Consider the following 22,363-nt stretch of genomic DNA (forward strand, 5'->3'; position numbering starts at 1 on the left):
CGGCAAAGATTAAAAGCTGCTACATCTACGGCTCAGAAATCGAGAAGTAGATTAATGTCAGGTCACAAAATTCAAAGTTCTATTTGATACAAGCACCCGTACTATAGCACATCCGCCCCCTTGTATCGGTGTATATGATCAGGCCTAGGCGTCCCCTAGTTATCGTAGCACTTTCGGTTGGTAGTCGACCTCTGAGCCCGTATTTACTCGTCATCCTCTTCGTCAGCCTTGGTGAGATACTGGTGCTTGATGTCCTTCCATTGACGCTATAAAGCAGCAGCGGGTTAGCAGTGTATGACCGGCACGGGGCCATTTCAAGCACATACGCCACGGTTCCAGGTGTCCCAGAGCTTGTTGGTGGTGGTGTCGAAGGCACTATTGAGAGGAAATGGTTAGCATGGGGAAGAGCGCATGGGTATGTCGGAACGGTGACACGCACACTTCGAAAGCGAAAGCACCGACGAAGATAGATGTCAGGTAGACAGCATTTCGGCGGATGAGTGTCCTATACGTTGTTGCAAGTACTCTGGTCAGCAACGTCGGAGATACAGCAATCGTGGCATCCGTGGACGACCGAAGAGGGGAAGACGTGCTGGTAGATAGAGGTAGCGAGCTAGACGGGGAGACCTGTGGTTAGCCATTGCTCTCAGTCGCATCAAAAATTCTGCCAGAGAAACTCACAGCACCGGCCATTGTGACGACGAAGACAAACAGCGAAGGATTGAGGAAGAGAAAGCGGGCGCGCAAAAGAACTCTGATGCTCACAACAGAACGGGCGACGGGGAGATCGGGTCGGATTTGAGGTTTCCAAGAGACGAAAAGCAGCGGGAATCCACGGGCCGCTGATTGGTCAACCGGGCCATAAGGGAAATTGTGCACATTATATTACATAATGCGGACTATACCTCCGGGCCTCTTATTCTTATGTCTTCCTAGGGACCAAACGTATTGGAAGCAAAACAGCTCCCCGTGCGACTGCAACCAACCTACATACTGCATACGGATGATCTTGGATTCACACCATTGACACCTCAAACCTCGAGTCTTAAGGGATCGAGCTGGCAGTCCTCTCCACCTGGCTATCTTTTATCCATTGCAAACATTGCCCGATCCCTCTTGATTCCTCACAGAACACAGAACACAGAACACATTGCCCAGAATCGTAGTAACCAACGAACATAACATCAATGGCCTCACCAAACCAGATATCCAATGTTTCACAATCCGGAATCACGACTGACGCAGTCACCGGCGAACGCTACATACCCTCTTCAGTCCGAGCAGACGGCTCGAAGCGTAAGGAGATCAAGGTTCGACCCGGATACCGCCCACCTGAGGATGTGGAATTGTACAGGAACCGCGCTGCGACTGCTTGGAAGAACCGCGGGAAAGCTGGTGTTCCTGGAGCAGAGGGCTTGACGCAGACGGGGAACGACATGTCAAAATCAGTTTCGGGTAGCGGCACCGCGGCCAGCAACAAGAACGCGAAAAGGCGGGAGGCGAAGAAAAAAGCAAAGGCTGGAGCTACCCAGGATGGCACCGAATCCACCACGAATGGAAAGGATATTTCTCAGATTGATAATTGGCGTGCGGGTTCGGCAAAACAGCAGCAACAGGATGCGCCTGCGGATCCTGTCAACCCGGAGGTAGAGCGGGAGAAGAAGGCTCGAAACCTGAGGAAGAAGCTTAAGCAGGCGCGGGAGTTAAGCGACAAGAAAAACAAGGGAGAGGTGTTACTGCCGGAGCAGCTGGAGAAGGTGATCAAAATTCAGGAGCTGATCCGCCAGCTCGATGCGCTTGGTATTGATGCCGCCGGGGAGGACAAGGAAAGCGAATCCCAGAAGGAGAAGCCAGAGAAGTAGGTCAGCACAGGGCTCAAGGTTGGCGTTTCATTCGGCACTTGCGAATAGAAGAGAACGACTTCCTACTCGCCCTAAAGGCACTTATGATGCGGCGGCCTCTTTATTGCAGCGCGCTCTGAAGCTTCCTCGCCACGCTTCATATCAATAACCATGCATATGGCCGATTATAATAATTGCTCGGCAATCACTACATAATCGCCGTCCTGTAGTCCACTTTACGCAAGTGACTCGTCTGTGTCAAGATTATGGGTCAGTACTCGAATCACGACGTCCAACAATCCTCAAAAGTTCGTGCTATTCACGTCGCAGTGTTTCGCTCATAAGAATGATCCATGGCTCAAATGAGCGAAGGACCGAGTGTGAATAGAGCTATCAAACACGACAGAACGGGGTATCTTTGAACTTCATATTTTACAGGTGTTTAAATTAAACCATTTCTACTGCCGAATCTTTCCTTAAATGCCAACAGTACCCCCTCGTGTAACCGGCCATGGGGCCATCCAGACTAGCATTGATGTCTTCAGGCTTGCTTTACCAGAGCCTGCAATACTCTAACTGGGATACTTTTCTATCCCACATTTCCTGAACAAATCATCAGATGACGCCGTGATCCAGCGAGGTTGGTAGTGGGTAATTATACCACCACCACCAAGTGAATCCGTCAGGGATGGAAAAGGAAACGGCGCTCCTGAATATTCAAGCTCAGGGCCATATTTCGCAGCTAGATAAGCCTGACGGATGCTGTCCACCACGCCGGTACCATGCATTGAGTACCACGCCCCAGCCAGAGTGACACGGCTTTTGAGCTCAGACTTAATAGATGTTGAAATGTCTTGCATACGTTCAAGATGCCCAACGGTGGGCTGAGGAATAGCATCGCGCTGCAATCGGGTGCAAGCTACTTTGGGAGAATCCGTGATGCCCAGATGCCTTTTCAGTAAGGTTTGAGACATCAAGACCGCAGTATCGTGGTCCGGGTAGTCTGATTCTTTCCACCCGTCCCAATAATGGCCACCCATCATGACTGTGAGCTTTGTGCCGGTGGCTGTGTCTTGACCTACACTAGATTCTGAGGCAAATATCACACCCAGTGCTCGCTCAGGATTCTGCGCAAAAGGTATCGACCTGGGAATCAGGTAGCCGAAACCTCGAACAGGGATCAGATCAGGTTTTGAGTAATATAAATTCACAACCATAGTAGTTGTTGCGTAGTTGTGTCTCTGTAGGGCATTTATTGTTCCTGTGGGCTGCTTCTCGGGCTCCAGTGAACCCTGAAGTTGTCTTGCGAGGTCGCAAGGCGGGTTGGTAGCAATGAGACGGTTGTGAACGCGGCTCTGACCATTTCCTACTTTTACCTGTAGATAGACAAGTCAGTTTTTCCACGTAAATGCTCGCTTCGAGATACTCGAACTTGAGGTCAACATACAGTGAGGTTGGAGCTCTCATGATCTTGGAGAATGCTTGTGACATTTGCACACGTGAGGACTTCAACTTTTGGTGACCGTTTCAACTCTGCAACCAGAGCGTCTGCCAGCTGGCCGACGCCATTCTTGAAAGTCAATGTACTGCTATCCTTTGCAAGGCGTCTGAGGTAGTCTAAGTGAGACGCTTTCTTTGCTTCATTTATGACAAGCATGGCAATGAAGTCGTCCGAGATCCAGTACTGTTTCCCCTTCATCTCCGCTATACCCTTGGCTACACTACCAGACAGCTCATGCGCCCGAAGCGGGCCCAGGAGCGTTTCCGCACTCAGCCTGTCAATGTTACCTGCATATATACCTTGAAACACACTGGAAGCTAAATTGTCAGCTATTTTGGTAGACCACCGTCGTGATACAAACTCCATGACGGATTCGTCTGAAGGCACGTTCAATGGACGCTTAATGAAGGGCTCCTTCAAAAGGCTAGGAAGCACACTCTCGAAGACTGGTTCCTGTAGTAGACTTTTCAACGTCAATATGAGCTGAGATATCCGACTGGCCCCTTTCTGCGGCCCCGGCATACGAACGAGGCGATTGGGGTAATAGATATAGCGGTTTTGGCTCGCGGCGGATGACGTTTTCGTGATAAGCATATCGTCTTCTAGGCCCAGCTCGGTCAACTACCAAAATTTCAAGTTGTTAGTACTCAAACTCCAATCAAGCAAGTAGATGCCCAAGGGCGCCAGCTATACCAAGTCCAAAAGTGGAAATGCAGTAATTGTGCTAGCTCGCAGTGTACGCGGTCCATATTCGAAGACGATATGCCCGCCGTCCACTCTAATTTTCTCGGATTGAATCCAGCCGCCCACGCGAGGGCCCTTCTCATAGACGGTAACCTTGGAGCATTTTGGGTCCCTGGATAATCGGTATGCGGCTGTGAGGCCGGTGATTCCACCGCCTATGATGCCGACAGTGTGTCCCTCCGAAATGGCATGCAAAGAGCGCCGTTGGCCATTGCAAAGAAAAGCCAATGGTCTTTCCAAACGCTTTAGTGTAGAACTAGGGGCGCATGATCCACGCATTTCAGCGAAAATGAGTAGTAGCGAAAGTCATTGAGAAATGGAAGAATATCTGGTAGGGGTAGACGTCAGGCAACTTATGACTCCGTCGGGGTGCTTGGAAGTCCCCCGGTAAGATTACCGTATTTATACTTCACCGTTACTACAAGTACTAGGCATCGACGCCGCAAGGGCCCTTTTTAAGTCGCAATAAGAGGCATATCACAGCGAAAGAAAGAAGATTGTCACTAAAAGGAGCAAACTGAGTGCTTTGACATAATCTTGTATCCAGGTTCTATTTACAGGCATATCTTCTCTGTCACCCATTCCCAGGGAGATCAGTAGCATTAATGAAACAATGACGCCTATCCCACCATTTAACCATCGTCCTCAAAAAGCAAAAGCAGATAGTACACGTTGCCAGACCATGCAGAAAGGTAGTTTGTGAGGTATCAGAAAACGGCTATGGCCGGTGCATAGCCCGAAAAAATCATCTAGACTATGTTACAATCTCTTGTGAAGAGGGTTCCGCCCCAGTCTCTGGCTTGATGAGCTCTTCGGGGGCATCCTCGTCGTTGACAAACTTTCGCTCGCTGATGCGTGCTTTTGCTTTAGCGGAGTCTGCGGTCCAAACTTTGTCGGCAAATGCACCTCTCTGGCCTTCAGCGTGCTTGTAAGGACAAGTAGGGTTGAGACAGGGATGGAATTTGCAGGCAGTCTGGAGATGCGTGAACTTGCAGTCGGGGGTGGAACAGTCAGCACCATTGCGGCACAGCGGCATCGATGGATGCTTGAAATGGCAGTGAGGGTTCGTGCAGTTAGGGAAGAACCTGCAAAGTTCTTCTGCTTGATGGGCTGATTTCACAGCTGGCGAGGGGTGCCTCCCAGTGCACTTGCGATTTTTGCACGCCGCACCATAAGAGCACACGTCGGAAACATCAACAGGAGTACCCTCGGGGGCAGCGGGAGACTGATGCGCGAAGGGGCAGTCCTTCCTCGTGCAACGAAGGTTGAAATGGCAAATGTTATCTGTGTTGTTTTCATCCTGGCCATTTTGCATGGCCCCGTCGGAACCCATGTCCATATCAGTGTCGTTATTTTTCGAGTCTGCACGTTGCGCTCGATTTCCAAAGGCTCCATGTTGACGGGGCCCTCTTGGGCGTTCAACTCGGTCCGACAAGGAGCGTTGTTGGCCAGACTGCTGAAACGCCGGATTTATTGCCGGTGAGACAAAACCGGGCATGAGTTGTGCCATCATCCTCGCTTGTTCTTCAAGGAGGGACATCAAATGCATCTGATCGTTCGCATTCATGTTCATTAGGTTGCCCGCGGCACCTGCCATCTGGTTGTTCCCCATTCCCATGCCACCGCGCCCACCAAACATCCTTCCATTACCGTTTTGGTTAAAGCGCCCGCCCCTGTTTCCGCCGCGTGAATGAGAGTTTATTCGGCCGCCGCCAGTCTGGTCGCGAATACGATGCAATCCAGAATCCCCGCGATCTAGATTTCGGTTGATCTGGTTCAGCATTCTACCCCGACCGCCCTGGCCGCCTTGACGGCCGTTGCGCATTGACTTTGGTCCCGTGGGTCTGTACCCGTGAGGATTAGTATGATTTCAGGTCTATTTCATCAAGGAATACCTACATTCCATCGCCGGAAAGTCCAGCGTCGCTCATGTTCGTATCAGATGACTGAGGTCCTTTTTCATGGCCTTGCACCTGAGGCCTTGTGGTCTCTTGGTCGCCAAACGACGGAATCGCTTGGGCGTTGTCATTCGATGCCTGTGCACTCTGGCCATTGATCTGCTGGTTGAGAGTGTCGACTTGCTCAAAGAGCCATCTTGAAAAATCCACTGCTTGTGTATCGCCTTCGCCTAGCCCAAGGAGATCGTTTGAGAGTTCGCTGGCAATCTGTTCCTGAGTCTTGCCATTGACGAGCATTAAAATAACGTACTCAGTCAGCGCGGAATCGCTACTATCAGAACTCCAGCCCATCTCCACCAGCTTTGGTTGAATAGCATTGCTCAAAGCCTCCGCTAGAGGAGTGCCCACCGCAACGGTAGCCATCGTGGTTGCGCCGGCGCAGGAACCGGGGGGAGAGGAATAGGGAAGAGGAAAAGAAATTTGAAGTCCTTTGGCAAAGTCTTACGTCGACTCTTGATCAAATCTGGATGAGAATACCCGTCAACTGGTATAAAAAAGCCTGATCGACAAAGACAGGAAGTGTGGGAGACAGTCAAGGCTTGTTGTCTCTCGTCACAATGCCCGAGACGAGTTTCGAGATGATGAAAGATGCCCAGAACAACTTCTCCAGCCACTTTATCACGTGATGATAAATGAGTGGCGTACATACAAGCCTTATAAGTAAGGCATCAATCCCAGCAGTGTGCTCTTTCTAATACTTTAAACGTCAGCGCCAATGAAATCGTAGCTTATTTGAGGACCAGAAAAGCCTATATGCTGATACCTACGCAACTCTACATCTATCCGCTCACAAAGCACCAAATTTAGGAGTACAGCTTGGATATATAGGGAGCTAGGCCAGGAATCACTGCAATAAGGACAACAACTGAGGCATACAAGGTATGTCTCGGTAGGCAGAACCAAATTAAACCAAGGATTGAACATAGGTGCTCACAGGGTACGGCGTGTATAGAGCTCGTTTACGCGAGTTTACCATTCTTGGCTTAGTTGACTATCATTGCAAGCAGATGCGCTGAGTCAGCATCGCGTCATGTAGGCAGGAAGGACGTGACAGGAGTCCTTGGAAATTCTTAATCCGAATTACTATGATCTTTAACCCAGCGATCCTCAGCCAAGGTATCCTTTACCCGATTCCGTTCTCATATTGATATTGCTATTATTTTTAATCTCTTGAGGTTCGGCTATGGTCATTCCTACAGCCGCAACTCGATAAGCCGACGCTAAGCATTAGTTCCCCTGCGTCACGCGGACACCATCCGCTGGTTGAGCTTCAGCTTCCTTAGTTTCCATCCAATAACCTCATCTTTCTCCTCACTCTTCCAAGGTCCTCGGAAATATCAATAAACCTCATTCTTATTGCGCAATTGCAATAATTATTGGTAGTGTACTGGGTAGTCGGCCTGATAATGAGATCAGCGGCAGTCTCCCTGGGGTTGATCGGCGGCATCTCCGCCCTTGGAATCCCCCTCCCCGAGACTCTGGAACAGCTGCCACTGAGTGGTGCGCAGAAACCTCTTGTGAGCTCTGAGGGGCTGCAGGCTCAGATTCATGTGAGCAACCTTCTTGATAGGGCCAAAGTCCTGTATAGCTTGGCAGAACGCGGAATAGATGAATACAATCATCCGACTCGTGTGATTGGCAGCAAGGGTACGTCCGACTGCTAGAACTGTACAACCTGCAAGAACTCATATTGGACATCTAGGCCATTGGGGGACGTTGGATTATATTTACTCTACAATTGTGGAGCTAGGCGACTATTACGACGTTACAAACCAATCCTTCCCTGCTGTTTCGGGCAATGTTTTTGAATCTCGCCTGGTCCTTGGCCATGAGGTGCCAGCATCAGCCCGCCCTATGGGCTTGACCCCTCCAACCAAGAACAGAGAGCCAGTATACGGCTCGCTGGTCCTTGTGTCGAACGAAGGATGCGACGAGGCCGACTATCCTTCTGAGCTCGCTGGGGCAATTGCCTTGATCCAACGCGGTACCTGTCCTTTTGGTACCAAATCAGGACTAGCTGGCAAAGCAGGCGCAGTTGCCGCGGTAGTATACAATAACGAGCATGGTGAAGTTAGCGGAACGTTGGGAACCCCATCACCTTACCACGTTGCTACTTTCGGTATATCTGATACTGACGCCGCACCCTACGTCCAGCAGTTGAAGGAGGGAAAGAAGGTCGATTCGATTGCTTACATCGATGCAACAGTTGACACTATTTATACAAGCAACATTATTGCGCAGACGAGGCGAGGGGACCCTGAAAACTGTGTAATGCTCGGGGGCCACAGTGACAGCGTCGCAGAAGGACCTGGTATCAATGACGACGGCTCTGGCACTCTGACCCTTCTCGAAGTTGCGACTCAACTTAGCAAATACGACGTAAACAACTGTGTACGCTTCGCGTGGTGGGCGGCCGAGGAGGAGGGTCTGTTGGGCTCCGACTATTATGTATCTGTTCTCAGCGAAGAGGAGAACCTGAAGATTCGTCTCTTCATGGATTATGACATGCTGGCTTCGCCCAATTTCGCCTATCAAGTCTACAATGCTACGAATGAGGTTAACCCTGTTGGATCCGAGGAGTTGCGTGATCTTTACACCGAGTTCTACAATTCTCATGGGCTCAACTTCACATACATTCCGTTCGATGGGAGGAGTGACTACGATGGTTTCATTCGAAATGGCATTCCAGGCGGCGGTATTGCTACTGGTGCGGAGGGTGTGAAGACCGACGAAGAGCAGGAGATGTTTGGGGGAATTGCAGGCAACTGGTATGATCCATGCTATCATCAGTTGTGCGATGACCTCGGAAACGTCAACGCAACTGCTTGGGAGGTCAATAGCAAGGTATGTCTTGAAATTCTCGGTGTTGGTACAAAAGCTCACAGTTGACTCGCCTCGCAGCTGGTCGCTCATACTGTTGCCACCTACGCAGTGTCGTTTGAAGGATTCCCGAAGCGGACGGGTACCAATGTCAAGTCCGTCGAGCTCGAGAAGCGCAAGTATCACGGCCCTAAGCTACTCATGTAATATAAGCATGCCGACTGTCAAGCAGCTGGATGCTGAGATAAGTGATAATGACCTTTATTCTCCTCTTGAATATACTCTCATTTCTGTTCAAATATCCTGTTCCGGGGGAGAAATAACGCTAGTCACTGGTTGTTGGCTCTTGCTTCCTCTGGGTACAGCACCTGGTGATAGTTTTAGAACCCTGCAGGAAATATTGGAAGTATCCTCGTGCCAGTCGAATCAGGCCATGGTCTTAACGCAAATTCTGCTTTCTTTCTCGCTCCCGACCAACTCACATACCCCAGCTGTCCGTAGCTGAGGAGGACCCAGCTTTGTGCGGTACAGTGCGCACCTAATTTCTCCAATATGCCAATCTTCTATCCTAGTTCAAATGGATTTTTGCGCCCAAATTGCCACGTCGTCACGGCCCGTACCTAGGACGTCCAGATTTCCAATATGCCTAACGATCAGATTCACTCCCGAGATGGCACTAGCGACCATCGACGTGCCAGTTCCCGTTTCCACGATAATTGTGAACCTCACACTCAACCCATCGAACCGGGTATTTTCCTGAATGAGATCATGCCATTAGACCAATTAGGCCAGCTAGAACAGCAAAGCCCCAGTTCGGGAACCCTACCAATCAACTGAAGTTCTGGTCTGTAATTATCTGCGCATTACCATGAGTTCATCGTTCTTACTCTATCTGACAGGGAGAAATCCTTCTATACGAGGCTCTTGACTAGCTGTCACACTCTTGCGCGTCTCCTGACTGGAGGGCACAGGTCGACGGTCGAGCTGTCTAAAAGGAAAAGCAAGCGCCCTAAATTTACAGAGACTTCTTGTGACCTGAACCCAGGATCCCGGTAGATGGGAAGACCTCGCGAGAGTCGTTATTCAGCCACCGCCAGCCGGAGAAAGTTACTTGCCAACCTCTTCAATGCCAGTCGTCGATTCCGGTCAATCAAATTCGAAGAGAGCTTCAGAAGAGCAGTCGTTCGGTTAGGGTCAGCTGGAAAAGATGCAGTCCGGCAAAGAGAAAGCCGATCGTTGCAAGGCACTTGAATGTTCTGTTAGCTGCTTACTACAATCATATGCTAACGTGTCTTCTCGGAAGACTGTATGGAATCAGAAAAGCGCAGCTTCGACGGTGAGTTGGTCGAGTGGAAGGATTACCGGGACTAGCTTCCACTAGTGTCGACTTCTTCACTGGCGAGGCTCTCGTTAATGGTTTACATCCAACCTACGAAGATGGTCACCCACTGGATTTAAAACCAGCGGCGTCACAGAAGCCTTTCTAAGAGGAGATCCATTCTAGCTGCGTCATTAGTATTTGGGAGCTGAACAACAGAGCACAATACCAAAACATGTCTTTAAGCAGATATCAGGCCTTGTATTCATGCTTAGCGCAAGTTTATGTTCTGAGTAGCACTAGCACATATTGGCCAAAAAGGCCGACCTAGTAATCCATAATGATGGTTTGATGTAGAGCTCATAGTATCTTCTATAGATTGAAACCGACAGTCGAATACACATTTTTACAGACAGAAACGTAACGTAGACGGTCATGTGAGACCAAGGATTATATCACGTGATGGTGTGCGACAACGACCTGCATGAAACAGTCTGAGCCATCTTCTGCTCTCTGTTCTCTGCACTAAGAGATCATCGAATCTCCATCGTCGAGTTTTCGCACCAGCTACAAAAGAGGCCACTTGGTGATATCATCACAAGATGCTCGGAGACGGTCAAATGCCAAAACCGAAGCCGCTAAACGCGGGGTTCGCAAGCTCTCCCCAATGGGGTATGGAACTGCCCTGCCTAGGTATCCTCGAACATGTGCTCATGAAGGCTCTCGCTTTCTCCCAACGCTGAATGGCCGCTCTCCATATTCTTTATGGCCAATGCTCATAATCCAGTGGAGTCATAGACTCATGGAACGTTTCATCACATAAGCCATTCATGTCTACAAATTTCGCCCATTCCCCGCTGTCGCAAGCGGCAGAGAATGAAGTACGCCCGCTTCTCTGAAACAATATCTGGTTACGGCACATCGCGCCTGCCGACTCAAAGATGATTGAAGAGCTCGTGAGCAAGACAACGCCTGGACAGGCGGTCGTGTACCTGCTTGGAGCATTCTTCCTCGCCTGTTTGGCTCGCAAGATCCAAGTGCAATGGCAACTCTCGCGTCTGGGTAGCAGGGCCCCTAAGATACCGTTTCGCCTTCCATATGGTTTGTTAATTTCCTCAATCTCTGGAAACTGCCATGCTGACCGGTGACTCTTAACAGCCATGGACTTCATCTACAAGTCCATGCAAGCGAACAGATCGGATCAAGACCTCGAGTACTTTACTGGCGTTATGAGAAACGCCAAAGGCGCGCCTTTGGCGGAGGATAAGAAAACGGTGGAATTGGATGCTGGGATTTCAAGCCGTATCATAATTACTCGGGATCCGGAGAACATCAAGGCCATACTTACGGGACAGTTCTCCGACTATGGCAAAGGCGAGTCCTTCCATCGCGACTGGCGCGAGTTCCTGGGAGACAGCATCTTCGTGACCGATGGCGAACAGTGGTCTGCCTCGCGGCATCTCATCCGGCCTATGTTTGTACGAGACCGCCTTGTGGATACGGAGATATTTGAGAAGCACGTTCAACATCTGATTCCCCTACTGGCTGGTAACAACGAAAGCAAGATTGTGGATGTCACTTCCCTGTTTTTCCGCTATACCTTGGATGCTGCCACCAACTACCTCCTCGGTCACGGAACAGATAGCCTTCAGAACCCGGAAACAGATTTCGCTGAGGCTTTCCGCTACGTGCAACGCCGCCAGGCACAATACTTTCGGCTGGGGTAAATTTGCCTATATACTCAAGTCAACTAGTATATGCTGACCCTTTATAAGCGTGTTCAAGTTCGTGCTCTCCCGAACAGAATTCCGTCGCCAACTGAAAGTAATGGACGACTTCATAAAACCCTACATTGACCGTGTCCTCGCTATGTCTCCCGCCGAATTAGACCAAAAACTCTCCAAAAGCGACACCTTCCTCCACGCCTTGGCTCGCTTCACTCGTGACCGCCGCACTCTCCGCGACCAACTCGTCGCCATCCTCCTTGCCGGCCGCGACACAACAGCTGCCACTCTATCATTCTGTCTCTTTGAATTAGCCCGCAACCCAGAGGTCACCGCCAAACTCCGCGAAGAGATCGCCTCGCGCCTCGGCCTCGGCGCCTCCGCCCAAAAGCCCTCCTACACGGACCTCAAGGAAATGAAATACCTCAATGCCGTCCTTAATGAATCAATGCGCCTTTACCCGGTCGTCCCATTCAACGTCCGCTTCTCCCTAAAGGACACAACACTCCCGCGCGGCGGCGGACCCGACGGCCTCGCCCCCGTCGCCGTCAGAGCCGGCACCCGCGTCGTCTATTCCACAATGATTATGCAGCGCAGCCCAGAAAACTACGATCCCCCATCTGCACCGAACTATCTCGATCCCGCGCAATGGAACCCAGAGCGCTGGCTCTCGGGGTGGCAGCCGAAACCGTGGCAGTTTATTCCATTCAATGGGGGCCCGCGAATCTGCATTGGTCAGCAGTTTGCGATGATTGAGATGGGATATACAGTTGTTAGAATTTTGCAGGCGTTTGAGCGCATTCAGGCAGTGCCTGAGGCTGGCAAGAGTGTGGTTGAAGACCCAAGGTTGAGGTTTGAGGTTACTCTTACACCGGCTTCGGAGCTGAATTGTGTTTTTGTGAGAAATGGGGAAGGAAGGAAAGACGAGAAGATTTCTCGATAAGGAGAAGGGTGATGTTTGGATGGATAATGATTGATCGACCGGTAAATATAGTTATATTACGGAGTTAATGCATTATGCGGTGCCGAGAGATGAGCAAAAGTGGCTGTCAATTCCCTTTTAGAGAACAACATTCTATCCGTATATCGGATCCACGTGGGATCATTACAGATCAAACGATTTGTCTATACAAGGTTAGGGTTACAGTTTCAGGGTTGAGAAATAACCTTAGTCTGAACCCCAAACTCAAAGATAGGTAACCTTAACCTTCCCCAACCTCTTCAGCCTCTGAAGAATCTCTAACTTCCTCAACTCCAGAAACAAGTCCTGATCATCAGCATCCTCCAAATCCCCCGAGATATTAATCCACGGCGTGCCCTTTGACAGCACCAAATCCCCATTCATTTTCGTCGTCGGCAATGGTGACAAAATGTTGCTAGCAGCAGTAGCAGAAGCCGCATCAACAACCCCCTTATGACCATAACTCAGATCCACCTTCTGAGTAGTCTTCTCCTCAGTGTCTCTGTGCTCCATTGCGTGCGATTTATCGCCAACCCATCCTCTACACATGCTCACTGCTTTTTCCCAGAGGGAAAATTGCTCGCGGCTTATGTCCTGGCTTGTCTGTGGCCGGAAGACTGTACCCCCGGCGCGGTTGATGTCACGCAGCTCGGCGAAGTTGCGCCAGAGGCCGACAGCTAGGCCTGCGGCGATGGCGGCGCCGAGGGCGGTTGTTTCGCGCATCTTGGGGCGGTAAACGGGGATGGAGATGAGGTCGGCTTGGATCTTTTGCATTGAAAAGAAGGATATATCAGTATGGAGTGCTCTGTATCTAGGCAGGGGTAGAGGGTTATCCGTTCTGTACCTGCATGGCGAGATCCGAGTTGCTCATTCCTCCATCAACAGCGAGCTCGAATAGGGCGTGTCCGCTGTCTTTCTCCATGGCATTCAGAATTGCCTTGGTTTGAAAGCAGGTCGCTTCCAGTGTTGCTCGGGCAATGTGGCCCTTCTGGGTGTACTGGGTGATCCCAACTATTTTGTATCAGTATTAGTATCTGAGGGTGCACTTGAGGAGTTCCAGCTTACATATAGTTCCCTTTGCATCATCGATCCAATACGGAGCGTAAAGTCCGCTGAACGCGGTAACGAAAACACACCCGCCGTTGTCTTCCACAGTTAAAGCCAAGTCGTTAACTTCCTTAGACTCCTTGAAGAACTCTAAATTGTTCTGAAGGAATTTTATTCCGGATCCACCGACCGCTATGCTTCCTTCGAGCGCATATACTGGTCGTCCATCGAAATTATACGCTATAGTCGCCAGAAGGCCGTGCTTGGAGATAACTGGTTTGTCCCCGACGTTGTACAGCAGGAAGCATCCTGTTCCATATGTATTCTTGGCCATGCCGGGGGAGAACCCTTTTTGCCCGACAAGGGCTGAGGACTGATCCCCCAAGCATCCCATGATAGGAACCCCTGCAAGCCTGCCGGTGGACAATGCACCGTAGGCTGTGACATCCGAAGAAGGAACAATTTTGGGCAGGTGTACTCGGCCCTTAATGCCAAAGAAATCCAGCAAGAAGTTATCGTATTCCAGTGTCTCGAGGTTCATGAACATTGTCCGTGAGGCATTCGTACAATCAGAGACGAAAACATTGGCCGCGCTTCCGCCGTTCAGTCGGTAAACCAGCCAAGCATCAACAGTTCCGAAGGCTAGGGTGCCTTTTTCATATGCATCTCTGACTTTGCGAACATTTGTAAGCATCCAGAGGAGCTTGGAGGAAGAGGAATAGGTTGAGAGCGGCAGGCCGCAGATCTGTTGAAGTTGCGATGCTCCGGGTTTCTTTTTAAGCTCATCGACAACAGCTTGCGAGCGGGTATCGGTCCAGACGATAGCATTATAAAGTGGCTCCCCCGTATCATAGTCCCAAACAACTGTGGTCTCTCGCTGATTGGTAATTCCCACCGCCTTAATAGATTGTTGGTCGTACCCGTTGATTTCGAATTGTTTAACAGCTTCTTCGATGCAGGTTTCCACAGAAGATACAAGCTCAAGCGGATCGTGCTCGTGCCATCTGCCTACTCTGTTAGCGCTGTCATAAAGCATCAGGAACAACAGTCCTTACCCCGGGTTAGGATATATCTGCTTGAACTCGACTTGGTGTGATGCGACGGGTTCTCCCTCGCGATTAAAGATTAGAAATCGGGTGCTGGTGGTTCCCTGATCGATAGAACCAACAAAAGTCTTTGCTGGGTCCATTATCCTCCGGCCTCGAACTCAGAGTCTGAATGTGATGTTTACCGCGGAGGATATTTTGATTTCACCCTGCCGATCGGTTGAGGTAAACGGGTGAAGGGGGAGAAAAAGTGAGGATGCGTAAGAGGTGAAATTGCACTCCTCTAGATGAGATACCGGAGGAAGTAACTGCGTCTCCAGCTTTGTTTAAATAATTCTTTGACAAAGCCATGAGTACGACGAGTGGTTTCACAATTTTTCCGTCTCGCCATCCATCATCTGCGGGGGAGATGCCCCCGAGCACGGAGGGGCGAATGCCGAGAGTATAATCTCATCTATACCCATGCTAGCGTCACGAAAGTGGAAAGCCGCTGCTATAGGACCGTAATCCGTAAACTGAGCGCGAAACAGCGCCTCCATAGATACCACCTGAGATAATGGCCAACATGAGCCTGAAATTGCATACCAGTCGAAATTTCAATCCATGTTCTCGAACTTCTGTAGGTATCCTGGGCATAACCATGTGTTTGTCTCCCATGCATACAAAGCCAAATATAACCCTTGTGACCTCGTCTGCCCCAACAGGCTGGTTGCGTTCGTGGGGAAAGATGCTCGGTGGAGTAATTGACGATCTGAGCTGTCGGAAGACTCCAGTCGCCGATCCGGTAGGACCGTGTACAAGGGTGACCATACGGACCACAAGCTGTTCTCAGTCCTTGTTATCTGGAAGCCACCATTTGTCGGGCTGTCTAATGTTACCACTGGGGAGCGCCCGGCAGACATGGGCCGAAGCGTACGGCAGCATGGATTCTGGTGGTCCAACATCGAGCAAATCGCTGCCAAGCTCCAACCCTGCTGGCTACCCACCTCCACAACTCCACATGACAGCAACAAGATGGACGAATGGCGATTGAATCACATTGACCCATGCGATGCAGCTACCAGCGCTACCATTCTCAGTCTCCACCCAAACATTCCAGAACATCATGAACGAGACCACAGAACGGCGATTGATGTCACAGAGCCGCACTGTTCCCTGGGCACTAGTATATGAGTATTGGCGTCCGGATAGAGGCGTATCTAATCCTCGTTCTGCGGGAGGTAACAGCGGCTGAACCCTGGATGGAGTTGTCAGAGATATCGTACCCAACCAGTTGCAATGCCAATGGAAGAGACCCAGGCTTGGGGGGACTAATTACCTCGAATGGAAACGCTGTCATCCTGGCGATGCTTATGTCTGCAAGTCGCACAAACACAGTTTGCGCACCGAGAACTGGTGTGAGATCCGACGCCCGAGATGCGAATGTAACACGACGCTCATCAGGCTTTCTCTGAGAGTTCCAAAGCCCTTCATGTGTTGAATGACAGCTGGGTTGCATTCTGGTGTAGTGATGGGACATTGTCAAGCAAGTGTTCACAAACCTATGTCTCAGGACAAGCTAGATGATATTCAAACGAGAATGTAGGTGACAAAGCCTTGCTCTAAAAATAAACCAAGGGTCGAAAATACAGAGTTAAGGTAATGATATGTGGAAAGCGAGTTGAAGAAGAAGAGGCGTCAAGTGAATGGTTGCCGGTCAGTGGAGGCCTGCCTGTCTGTTTGCACCCCCCCTCCTATTCTGTTCCTAAAACATCTCTCCTATTTTCACCCTCCTTCTCTCCCTCTCGCTTCCCAGCTCTCAATCCTACCAGTCTTTCCCTGATCTTTCATTTGCTCCAGTCTCCTTACCCAGGCTTGGACCTCTTCACTGCGTTCTGTCTCTCCCTAATTGGAACCATCGTACTCCATATGGCCAGTGCATTTGACTAGGACCTCCTGCATATCGACAGCTAGACAGTGCTTTTCATGGTATGGTTCCAGTACCATAATTTAGAGAAGGTGACACCACGCATGCTGATGATGTTTAGATGTAGGATATGTTGCACACCTTGCACGAAGACCCCGAGGCACAACCCACGGCGTTCCCTTTCTATTTGAATCTCTCGACCAGCACTTCTGAGCATAATCCTTCTGGTAGAGACAGAAGAGACTCATCATATCATATATACTTTTTCATTTACTAAATGGCTACAGTTATGTCCGCTGTTGACGGAATCAATATCCCCAAGGACATGCAGGTTTCTTTACAAACGAGCAATAAGCGAGACGCCGTCCTCGGAGTGAGTACGGCGTCTGAAACGACCGAAGCAGAGCCTACAGCAATCGATGCTCATCCGTCACCATTGTGGACTAGGATAAGAGCATATTGTCGCGAGGCCTTCTCCGAGTTCTTTGGCACTCTGATATTGGTCCTCTTCGGCAATGGAGTAGTCGCGCAGGTCGTTCTCAGCAATAACCAAAAAGGAGACTACCAGTCTATTTCTTGGGGATGGGGGTGGGTGCCTTTCTCTCCTGAATCTTAAGTTCAAGCTCAATTCTAACTCCAGCCATCTCAAACAGTCTCGGAGTCATGCTCGGCGTCTACGTAAGCGGCATATCAGGCTCCCATCTGAATCCTGCCGTGACTTTTGCAATGTGCGTCCTCCGGAAGTTTCCGTGGCGGAAGTGGCCAGTATACGCCATCTCTCAACTCCTTGGGGGCATGTCCGCTGCAGCTATCGTCTACGGAAACTATAAATCAGCCATCGACACTTACGAGGGAGGACCAGGCATCAGGACCGTCCCCGGATACTCAGATACAGCGTCAGCAGGTATATTCTGCACATACCCCGCAGAATTCATGACCCGTACAGGACAATTCTTCTCCGAGTTCGTTGCCAGTTCAATCCTGATGTTCGTGATATTTGCCCTGATTGACAAGGGGAACATGGGCGCCGGTCCTTTTATGCCTCTTGGCATGTTCTTCACTATTTTTGGAATTGGTGCTTGCTTTGGTTGGGAGACAGGGTACGCTATTAATCTTGCTCGAGACTTTGGGCCCCGATTGGTCTCGTACATGCTTGGGTACGGAGCCGAGGTGTGGAAGGCAGGAAACTATTATTTTTGGGTAAGCCTTCAGACTAATACTTAAAGCCTCAGCGTCCTAACAGTCCGTCTTTCTAAAGGTACCAGTTGTGGCCCCCTTCTTCGGGTGTACGTTCGGCGGCTGGCTGTACGACATGTTCCTCTACGTCGGATCAGATAGCCCAGTGAATATGCCGTACTTAGGGCTTCGTCGCTTGGTCAGACCGGACGCTGAGAAACACCATGAAGCCCATAGCCGTGCCTGAACAAAGTAACTGTTGAGCTACCTTTATTAGAGAAGATATCGTTTACGACAGTCAGAACCCGTCATTCCTACACCTACGAGAGTCATATGCGGCATGCATACTTTCAGCATTGGTTCATGATATTTTACATCCTATCATCAAAGTTTGGACATTATCGTCATTATTTGAGCATGTATTTCATATTGCGAGCGGATTTACATGTGGTGAAGTTATGAAGGCGAGCTAGAGAAAGTGTGGATTATTTCTCGTTTGTACTTAGGTCATCGTATTAGTCTTTTTGTTCGTCTCTTCTTCATCCAGTTTCAATATTAGCAGAGGGTTCCAACAAGCAAATTAGATATCACCCACTGTCGTGTCCCGAAGTCTGCATGAGCCTAAACAATCAAAAGGCTGCGTTGCAGCAACAATTAGTGGATCACGACCTCGGCCCGAGTGGAGGCTTCATCCTATATAACGGTGGGACGACCATCAACACATACCTGAGTCTGAACGCCTAAAAGCCTGGGTGAAAGAGACAGCTAAGTAGTCAGGTGCCCGGGCAGGGGGGGAAGAGGGCGACCGGTTGCCGGTAATGTTATTATCCGTAAGCTGCATAGTGCTCTGAAATGGATGGGATTGTCTTTCAATGCCTACTAGTTAATGCCGGATTTAGATTAAGATTTTCACGTTAAGAAGTTCGTAATGATGGCAATTCCATATCAATAATCCTAGCCATACTGAGAGGTGGAATTAGGTAGACCAGATGAGCGAGCTAGAGACATCAGCCCTCGGTGCTTGACATCAATCAACTCCAAGTGTCTCAACTGATTATGTACAGATCTATAAATGGTTTCAAACGGACAAGGATAGAGTACAAGGAGAAGTAGGGAGCTGGTGAATTGACGGAGGATGGAAAATTTAACCTTCGAGGGATCCCGCCATTGCCACTTCGAAGACTGGCCATCCAATCCTGGAAATAGATGTAGGAAGAGGAAATAGATGTAGGAAGAGGAAAGAGAAACGGACGGGAAAATTCATCCTTTAAGCCAGCGCCGTAACCGTAAGAGAAGTCGTTTACTCGTGAATGTTCGTCGCATATCTCATGAGAGTCGTGGGTGAATGCGCTTGCCAGCTTGGAAGTCGATTCAATAGTTTGTTGAATGGTCTTTCTCAGGCAGATACTAGCAGGCTACCTAGAAGCGCACAAGAGGCACCCAAAACCCAAGAGATCTTGAAGATGCGGTTCGCGGCACTTATGGTGAGGCCATTGCGATCCTGTCCTGACGTGGCTGACACTCTCCTAAATTCGTCGGTAGTGGCGTCGGATAGCTCTGCTGGGTCTGTTTCAGGAAACACCCATCGAGGAGATTCTTCCATAGGTTCAAGGTCGGAGGGGGAGTATAAACCCGACCAAAAGTGATACGAGGCAGACATAGACGGGCGCATATACTGGGTTGTGAAGAGGCATCGCTTTAGCATGAAATTTGACGAGGGTACAAAACGGAATTGTGGGCAATGCTCACTCATAGAGGACCGGCTGGGTGGCTGAGGTTTTCCGCTGCCAGCAAAATGCCAATGTCCTGGCAAATTTGTGGACGGAGATGAGTCCGAATCGTCGTCGCTGCTCGGCCGAGGGACCCAAGGATAGATACTGGGCGTGGAGAAACTTGTGGTTTCGCGATGTGTTCCCTCAAAGGGAATCGGCCCGCTGTCGGCAGTCGCGGTTATTGAGGGCACCGTCCCGACATCAGTCATTGACTGAGCCGCACTGTTGCCATTGATCTTGCCACCATCTGATATTATTGACTGCCATGACCCGCTGTTGTCACCGTACGTATAAGAGTTGCCGGTCGAATAGTCGGTCACCTTAATTGACTTCAGGTACATCGTGAAGGGTCCAGCGGTATAATCAGTTTCTCCCCCCGCCCATTCTGAAAGTATATTAGCATATTCCGTTCTATATATTGTCCTGACAGGGACGCAGAGAGAGATCAACTCACGGATCGTGCCGTCACTATTATTGGGGTCGCCACCGGCCCAGACTCCAACTTTGACCATCATAGGCGTTTGTGGATATTGGTTGCTCTCTGCAGAGTCGGAAGTAAGTACACGGACAGTGTTGCCGTCAATCTGCCATACGACATGGGATGAAGTCCAGTCAATGGTGTACGTATGAAAGGAATCGTGGTTTCCTGAATTGGCATGGGTAGCTGCACGGTTGTAGGTGGCGGTGTTGCCCTTTCCGAAGTAATTTGTTTGGACATATTCATTATTGCCCCCAAGCCACTCCCAGTCGATTTCGTCCAGATCATCTGATTGCAAGACGGCACTACTGACGATGCCGACCCCAGGTGCGGCCTTGATCACAAATTCGACGTGTCCGAACATGATGTACCAGTTCGACTGTATCAGCGGAGCATCGCCTTGTTTTGACACGGTGAAACTCGCTCCGTCGCTGCCATAAGACGGCGACATGACTTCAGTAAAGTCATCAGAAGCGCCCTGGGTGAAGTCGTAATTGGCGGCGCCGCCCAGTGCAGGATCTGCGGGACAACCTTCAAGATATTAGCATTAGAGACCCCGTTAACGGGCGGAGGTCTCACTTTGTTCCAGCGGATTGCAGTCGGTATATGTTTGGGCCACAGCTACAGCCAGGCACGAGAGAAGACCAACCGCCGAGCTTTTAAGCCGGAGTTTCATGGTGAAGGACGTCTGAAATAGATGAACTCAAGAGTCAAACGAGTCAACCAGGATATGTACAATTTGTCAGTCAAGAATAAAAAGCGAGAGTTGCGACGGGTAAGAAAACACAAAGATACGGAGGTTTGTCGAAATCTGACGGTTGTTGTTGCTGGGATGTCGAGGTCCTCAGTGCAGCAGCTTCGGCGTCCGGTCTATCAAGGAAGGTGCAGGTCGAACGACCAGAGACATCCAAATGTGAAAGGGCAGTCATCATTTCAAGTGACGAAACCCACGCCATGCTATTTAAAAAGATCGGCCTGAATCATAGTGAAGCGGCTGATGTCAAGCCCAAAATGTCTTGTCAGCAGGCAGTCGGGTAGTAGATTCGTCCAGCCACCAGATTCTCGTTCTGGGCCAGGCCTCAGCTAGATTCAGGCGATGTATTGACTTTCCCCGTTTGGGCGTCTTGGGCTTCTCCACAAAGGTCACGGGACCGGTGGCTGGTGATCAAGACGACAGCTTATGGTTGGTCAGATCACTGTCCCTTTTTGACCGCCAACGGACCCTTTATGATCTGTTTCTCTTGGATATGACGTGGCTGTTTCAATGGCTGTTCCATGCTGCATTCCTCACCTCGCGTGTTGATGCCATGTGCAATGCAAGGGCACGGCTCAGGCGGAGAAACCTCAACACAAAGAAACAAAGAATGATGCACGATATACTTGCTGGGTACTCCTCTCCCTAGCCGCTATCCTTGGTAATACAAGCAGTGTCGCACCAACTGCTTTATTGCAGGCTGGGCGGGGAAAGATGGGAAGGGAAGACCTAAAATCACCGTGACTATACTTTACATTGCTCACCAATTAAAATGCCGTAGGTCTGCTGCACTGCCAAGCAAGGGACAGACCTGGGTTTCCCAAGCGCGCTCCACGTCGAATAATTGGCAAGCTCATAACTTTCATAACTCTTTTAGAGAAAGCACCCAAATTGAAGCCTGCAGAGACCAATATTACAAGCTATCCATCTTCATCCTACGATCATTCGAGGCTTTGCCGTCCAGCTTTGGGCCCATTCTCCCTGAATCAGTCCTCAAAGGATATCTGATGAACTACAAAGAGGACACCTGGTCCTGGTGCTGGTGTCGTGGTTGACACACCCTTGTGTTCACCAACCAAAAGGCTCCGGTTAGTCAATAGGTTTGCTGGATCAGCGGAGGCAACGTCTGCTCTTTTGTTTTCGCGATGCTCAGAGTAGTATTGTCAGGGAAAACTAGGCCAGGTCTTTCAATTACATGTTAGTCTGATCCTAGAGATGCAGGATTGAGTAGTAGCAAGGGATCGTTGTTGATTATAACCGAGAGTCAGCATTATTTTTATGAGGTATTTGGGAAACTTCTCATTTATCTGTATACAA

General features: G+C 49.9%; 9 protein-coding genes across 9 annotated transcripts; 4 read left to right on the forward strand and 5 right to left on the reverse strand.

The window, feature by feature from the left end:
* Window positions 1-203: 203 nt before the first annotated feature.
* BDW70DRAFT_155513 (cytochrome b-c1 complex subunit 9) lies at window positions 204-693 on the reverse strand (the record flags this gene model as incomplete). Its single annotated transcript, XM_073740043.1, has 4 exons — window positions 204-266; window positions 327-375; window positions 440-627; window positions 682-693. 4 exons carry the CDS (start codon window positions 691-693, stop codon window positions 204-206), a joined length of 312 nt encoding a protein of 103 aa, XP_073600670.1.
* A 414-nt stretch (window positions 694-1,107) lies between these two features.
* On the forward strand, window positions 1,108-2,137 carry BDW70DRAFT_38940 (putative RNA binding protein Pym). Its single transcript, XM_073743900.1, has one exon. The coding sequence runs from the start codon at window positions 1,188-1,190 to the stop codon at window positions 1,860-1,862; it is 675 nt and encodes a 224-aa protein (XP_073600671.1). The 5' UTR covers window positions 1,108-1,187; the 3' UTR covers window positions 1,863-2,137.
* Window positions 2,138-4,428, reverse strand: hem14 (oxygen-dependent protoporphyrinogen oxidase). The gene is made up of 3 exons (XM_073743901.1): window positions 4,036-4,428; window positions 3,289-3,963; window positions 2,138-3,217 (listed from the first exon to the last, which is right to left on the reverse strand). Exons 1-3 carry the CDS (start codon window positions 4,363-4,365, stop codon window positions 2,414-2,416), a joined length of 1,809 nt encoding a protein of 602 aa, XP_073600672.1. The 5' UTR covers window positions 4,366-4,428; the 3' UTR covers window positions 2,138-2,413.
* Window positions 4,429-4,840: 412 nt separating this feature from the next.
* BDW70DRAFT_155516 (mRNA-binding protein NAB2) lies at window positions 4,841-6,407 on the reverse strand (the record flags this gene model as incomplete). Its single annotated transcript, XM_073740044.1, has 2 exons — window positions 4,841-5,930; window positions 5,986-6,407. 2 exons carry the CDS (start codon window positions 6,405-6,407, stop codon window positions 4,841-4,843), a joined length of 1,512 nt encoding a protein of 503 aa, XP_073600673.1.
* Window positions 6,408-7,359: 952 nt separating this feature from the next.
* On the forward strand, window positions 7,360-9,256 carry BDW70DRAFT_38954 (uncharacterized protein). The gene is made up of 3 exons (XM_073743902.1): window positions 7,360-7,691; window positions 7,747-8,888; window positions 8,946-9,256. Exons 1-3 carry the CDS (start codon window positions 7,451-7,453, stop codon window positions 9,069-9,071), a joined length of 1,509 nt encoding a protein of 502 aa, XP_073600674.1. The 5' UTR covers window positions 7,360-7,450; the 3' UTR covers window positions 9,072-9,256.
* Window positions 9,257-10,719: 1,463 nt separating this feature from the next.
* On the forward strand, window positions 10,720-12,930 carry BDW70DRAFT_126834 (cytochrome P450). Its single transcript, XM_073735154.1, has 3 exons — window positions 10,720-11,283; window positions 11,341-11,905; window positions 11,958-12,930. Exons 1-3 carry the CDS (start codon window positions 11,124-11,126, stop codon window positions 12,847-12,849), a joined length of 1,617 nt encoding a protein of 538 aa, XP_073600675.1. The 5' UTR covers window positions 10,720-11,123; the 3' UTR covers window positions 12,850-12,930.
* A 23-nt stretch (window positions 12,931-12,953) lies between these two features.
* Window positions 12,954-15,267, reverse strand: BDW70DRAFT_38978 (glycerol kinase). Its single transcript, XM_073743903.1, has 4 exons — window positions 14,970-15,267; window positions 13,933-14,918; window positions 13,712-13,878; window positions 12,954-13,632 (listed from the first exon to the last, which is right to left on the reverse strand). Exons 1-4 carry the CDS (start codon window positions 15,101-15,103, stop codon window positions 13,093-13,095), a joined length of 1,827 nt encoding a protein of 608 aa, XP_073600676.1. The 5' UTR covers window positions 15,104-15,267; the 3' UTR covers window positions 12,954-13,092.
* A 1,888-nt stretch (window positions 15,268-17,155) lies between these two features.
* On the forward strand, window positions 17,156-18,289 carry BDW70DRAFT_155520 (aquaporin-like protein; the record flags this gene model as incomplete). Its single annotated transcript, XM_073740045.1, has 3 exons — window positions 17,156-17,454; window positions 17,520-18,066; window positions 18,125-18,289. The coding sequence occupies 3 exons, from the start codon at window positions 17,156-17,158 to the stop codon at window positions 18,287-18,289; spliced, it is 1,011 nt and encodes a 336-aa protein (XP_073600677.1).
* Window positions 18,290-19,012: 723 nt separating this feature from the next.
* Window positions 19,013-21,239, reverse strand: BDW70DRAFT_126838 (glycoside hydrolase family 16 protein). Its single transcript, XM_073735155.1, is given in 5 exon segments — window positions 19,013-19,252; window positions 19,272-19,717; window positions 19,792-20,199; window positions 20,269-20,823; window positions 20,872-21,239. The coding sequence occupies 4 exon segments, from the start codon at window positions 20,966-20,968 to the stop codon at window positions 19,650-19,652; spliced, it is 1,128 nt and encodes a 375-aa protein (XP_073600678.1). The 5' UTR covers window positions 20,969-21,239; the 3' UTR covers window positions 19,013-19,252; window positions 19,272-19,649.
* Window positions 21,240-22,363: the final 1,124 nt, after the last annotated feature.

This window comes from Aspergillus foveolatus (genome assembly GCF_047715535.1).
Source record: "Aspergillus foveolatus strain CBS 279.81 unplaced genomic scaffold BDW70scaffold_2, whole genome shotgun sequence".
In the NCBI taxonomy this organism is placed as follows: Eukaryota; Fungi; Ascomycota; class Eurotiomycetes; order Eurotiales; family Aspergillaceae; genus Aspergillus; species Aspergillus foveolatus.

Coding starts and splice junctions, on each gene's coding strand:
- BDW70DRAFT_126834 (XM_073735154.1), top strand. CDS start 11,124: ATGATTGAAGAGCTCGTGAGCAAGACAACGCCTGGACAGGCGGTCGTG. Junction 11,284..11,340: donor ACCGTTTCGCCTTCCATATG/GTTTGTTAATTT, acceptor GACTCTTAACAG/CCATGGACTTCATCTACAAG. Junction 11,906..11,957: donor GCACAATACTTTCGGCTGGG/GTAAATTTGCCT, acceptor ACCCTTTATAAG/CGTGTTCAAGTTCGTGCTCT.
- hem14 (XM_073743901.1), bottom strand. CDS start 4,365: ATGCGTGGATCATGCGCCCCTAGTTCTACACTAAAGCGTTTGGAAAGA. Junction 3,964..4,035: donor CATTTCCACTTTTGGACTTG/GTATAGCTGGCG, acceptor AAATTTTGGTAG/TTGACCGAGCTGGGCCTAGA. Junction 3,218..3,288: donor ATGAGAGCTCCAACCTCACT/GTATGTTGACCT, acceptor GTCTATCTACAG/GTAAAAGTAGGAAATGGTCA.
- BDW70DRAFT_38954 (XM_073743902.1), top strand. CDS start 7,451: ATGAGATCAGCGGCAGTCTCCCTGGGGTTGATCGGCGGCATCTCCGCC. Junction 7,692..7,746: donor TCGTGTGATTGGCAGCAAGG/GTACGTCCGACT, acceptor TTGGACATCTAG/GCCATTGGGGGACGTTGGAT. Junction 8,889..8,945: donor CTTGGGAGGTCAATAGCAAG/GTATGTCTTGAA, acceptor CTCGCCTCGCAG/CTGGTCGCTCATACTGTTGC.
- BDW70DRAFT_126838 (XM_073735155.1), bottom strand. CDS start 20,968: ATGAAACTCCGGCTTAAAAGCTCGGCGGTTGGTCTTCTCTCGTGCCTG. Junction 20,824..20,871: donor CTGCAATCCGCTGGAACAAA/GTGAGACCTCCG, acceptor AATATCTTGAAG/GTTGTCCCGCAGATCCTGCA. Junction 19,718..19,791: donor ACCCAGCCGGTCCTCTATGA/GTGAGCATTGCC, acceptor TTCACAACCCAG/TATATGCGCCCGTCTATGTC.
- BDW70DRAFT_38940 (XM_073743900.1), top strand. CDS start 1,188: ATGGCCTCACCAAACCAGATATCCAATGTTTCACAATCCGGAATCACG.
- BDW70DRAFT_38978 (XM_073743903.1), bottom strand. CDS start 15,103: ATGGACCCAGCAAAGACTTTTGTTGGTTCTATCGATCAGGGAACCACC. Junction 14,919..14,969: donor CAGATATATCCTAACCCGGG/GTAAGGACTGTT, acceptor CAGAGTAGGCAG/ATGGCACGAGCACGATCCGC. Junction 13,879..13,932: donor TGATGCAAAGGGAACTATAT/GTAAGCTGGAAC, acceptor GATACAAAATAG/TTGGGATCACCCAGTACACC.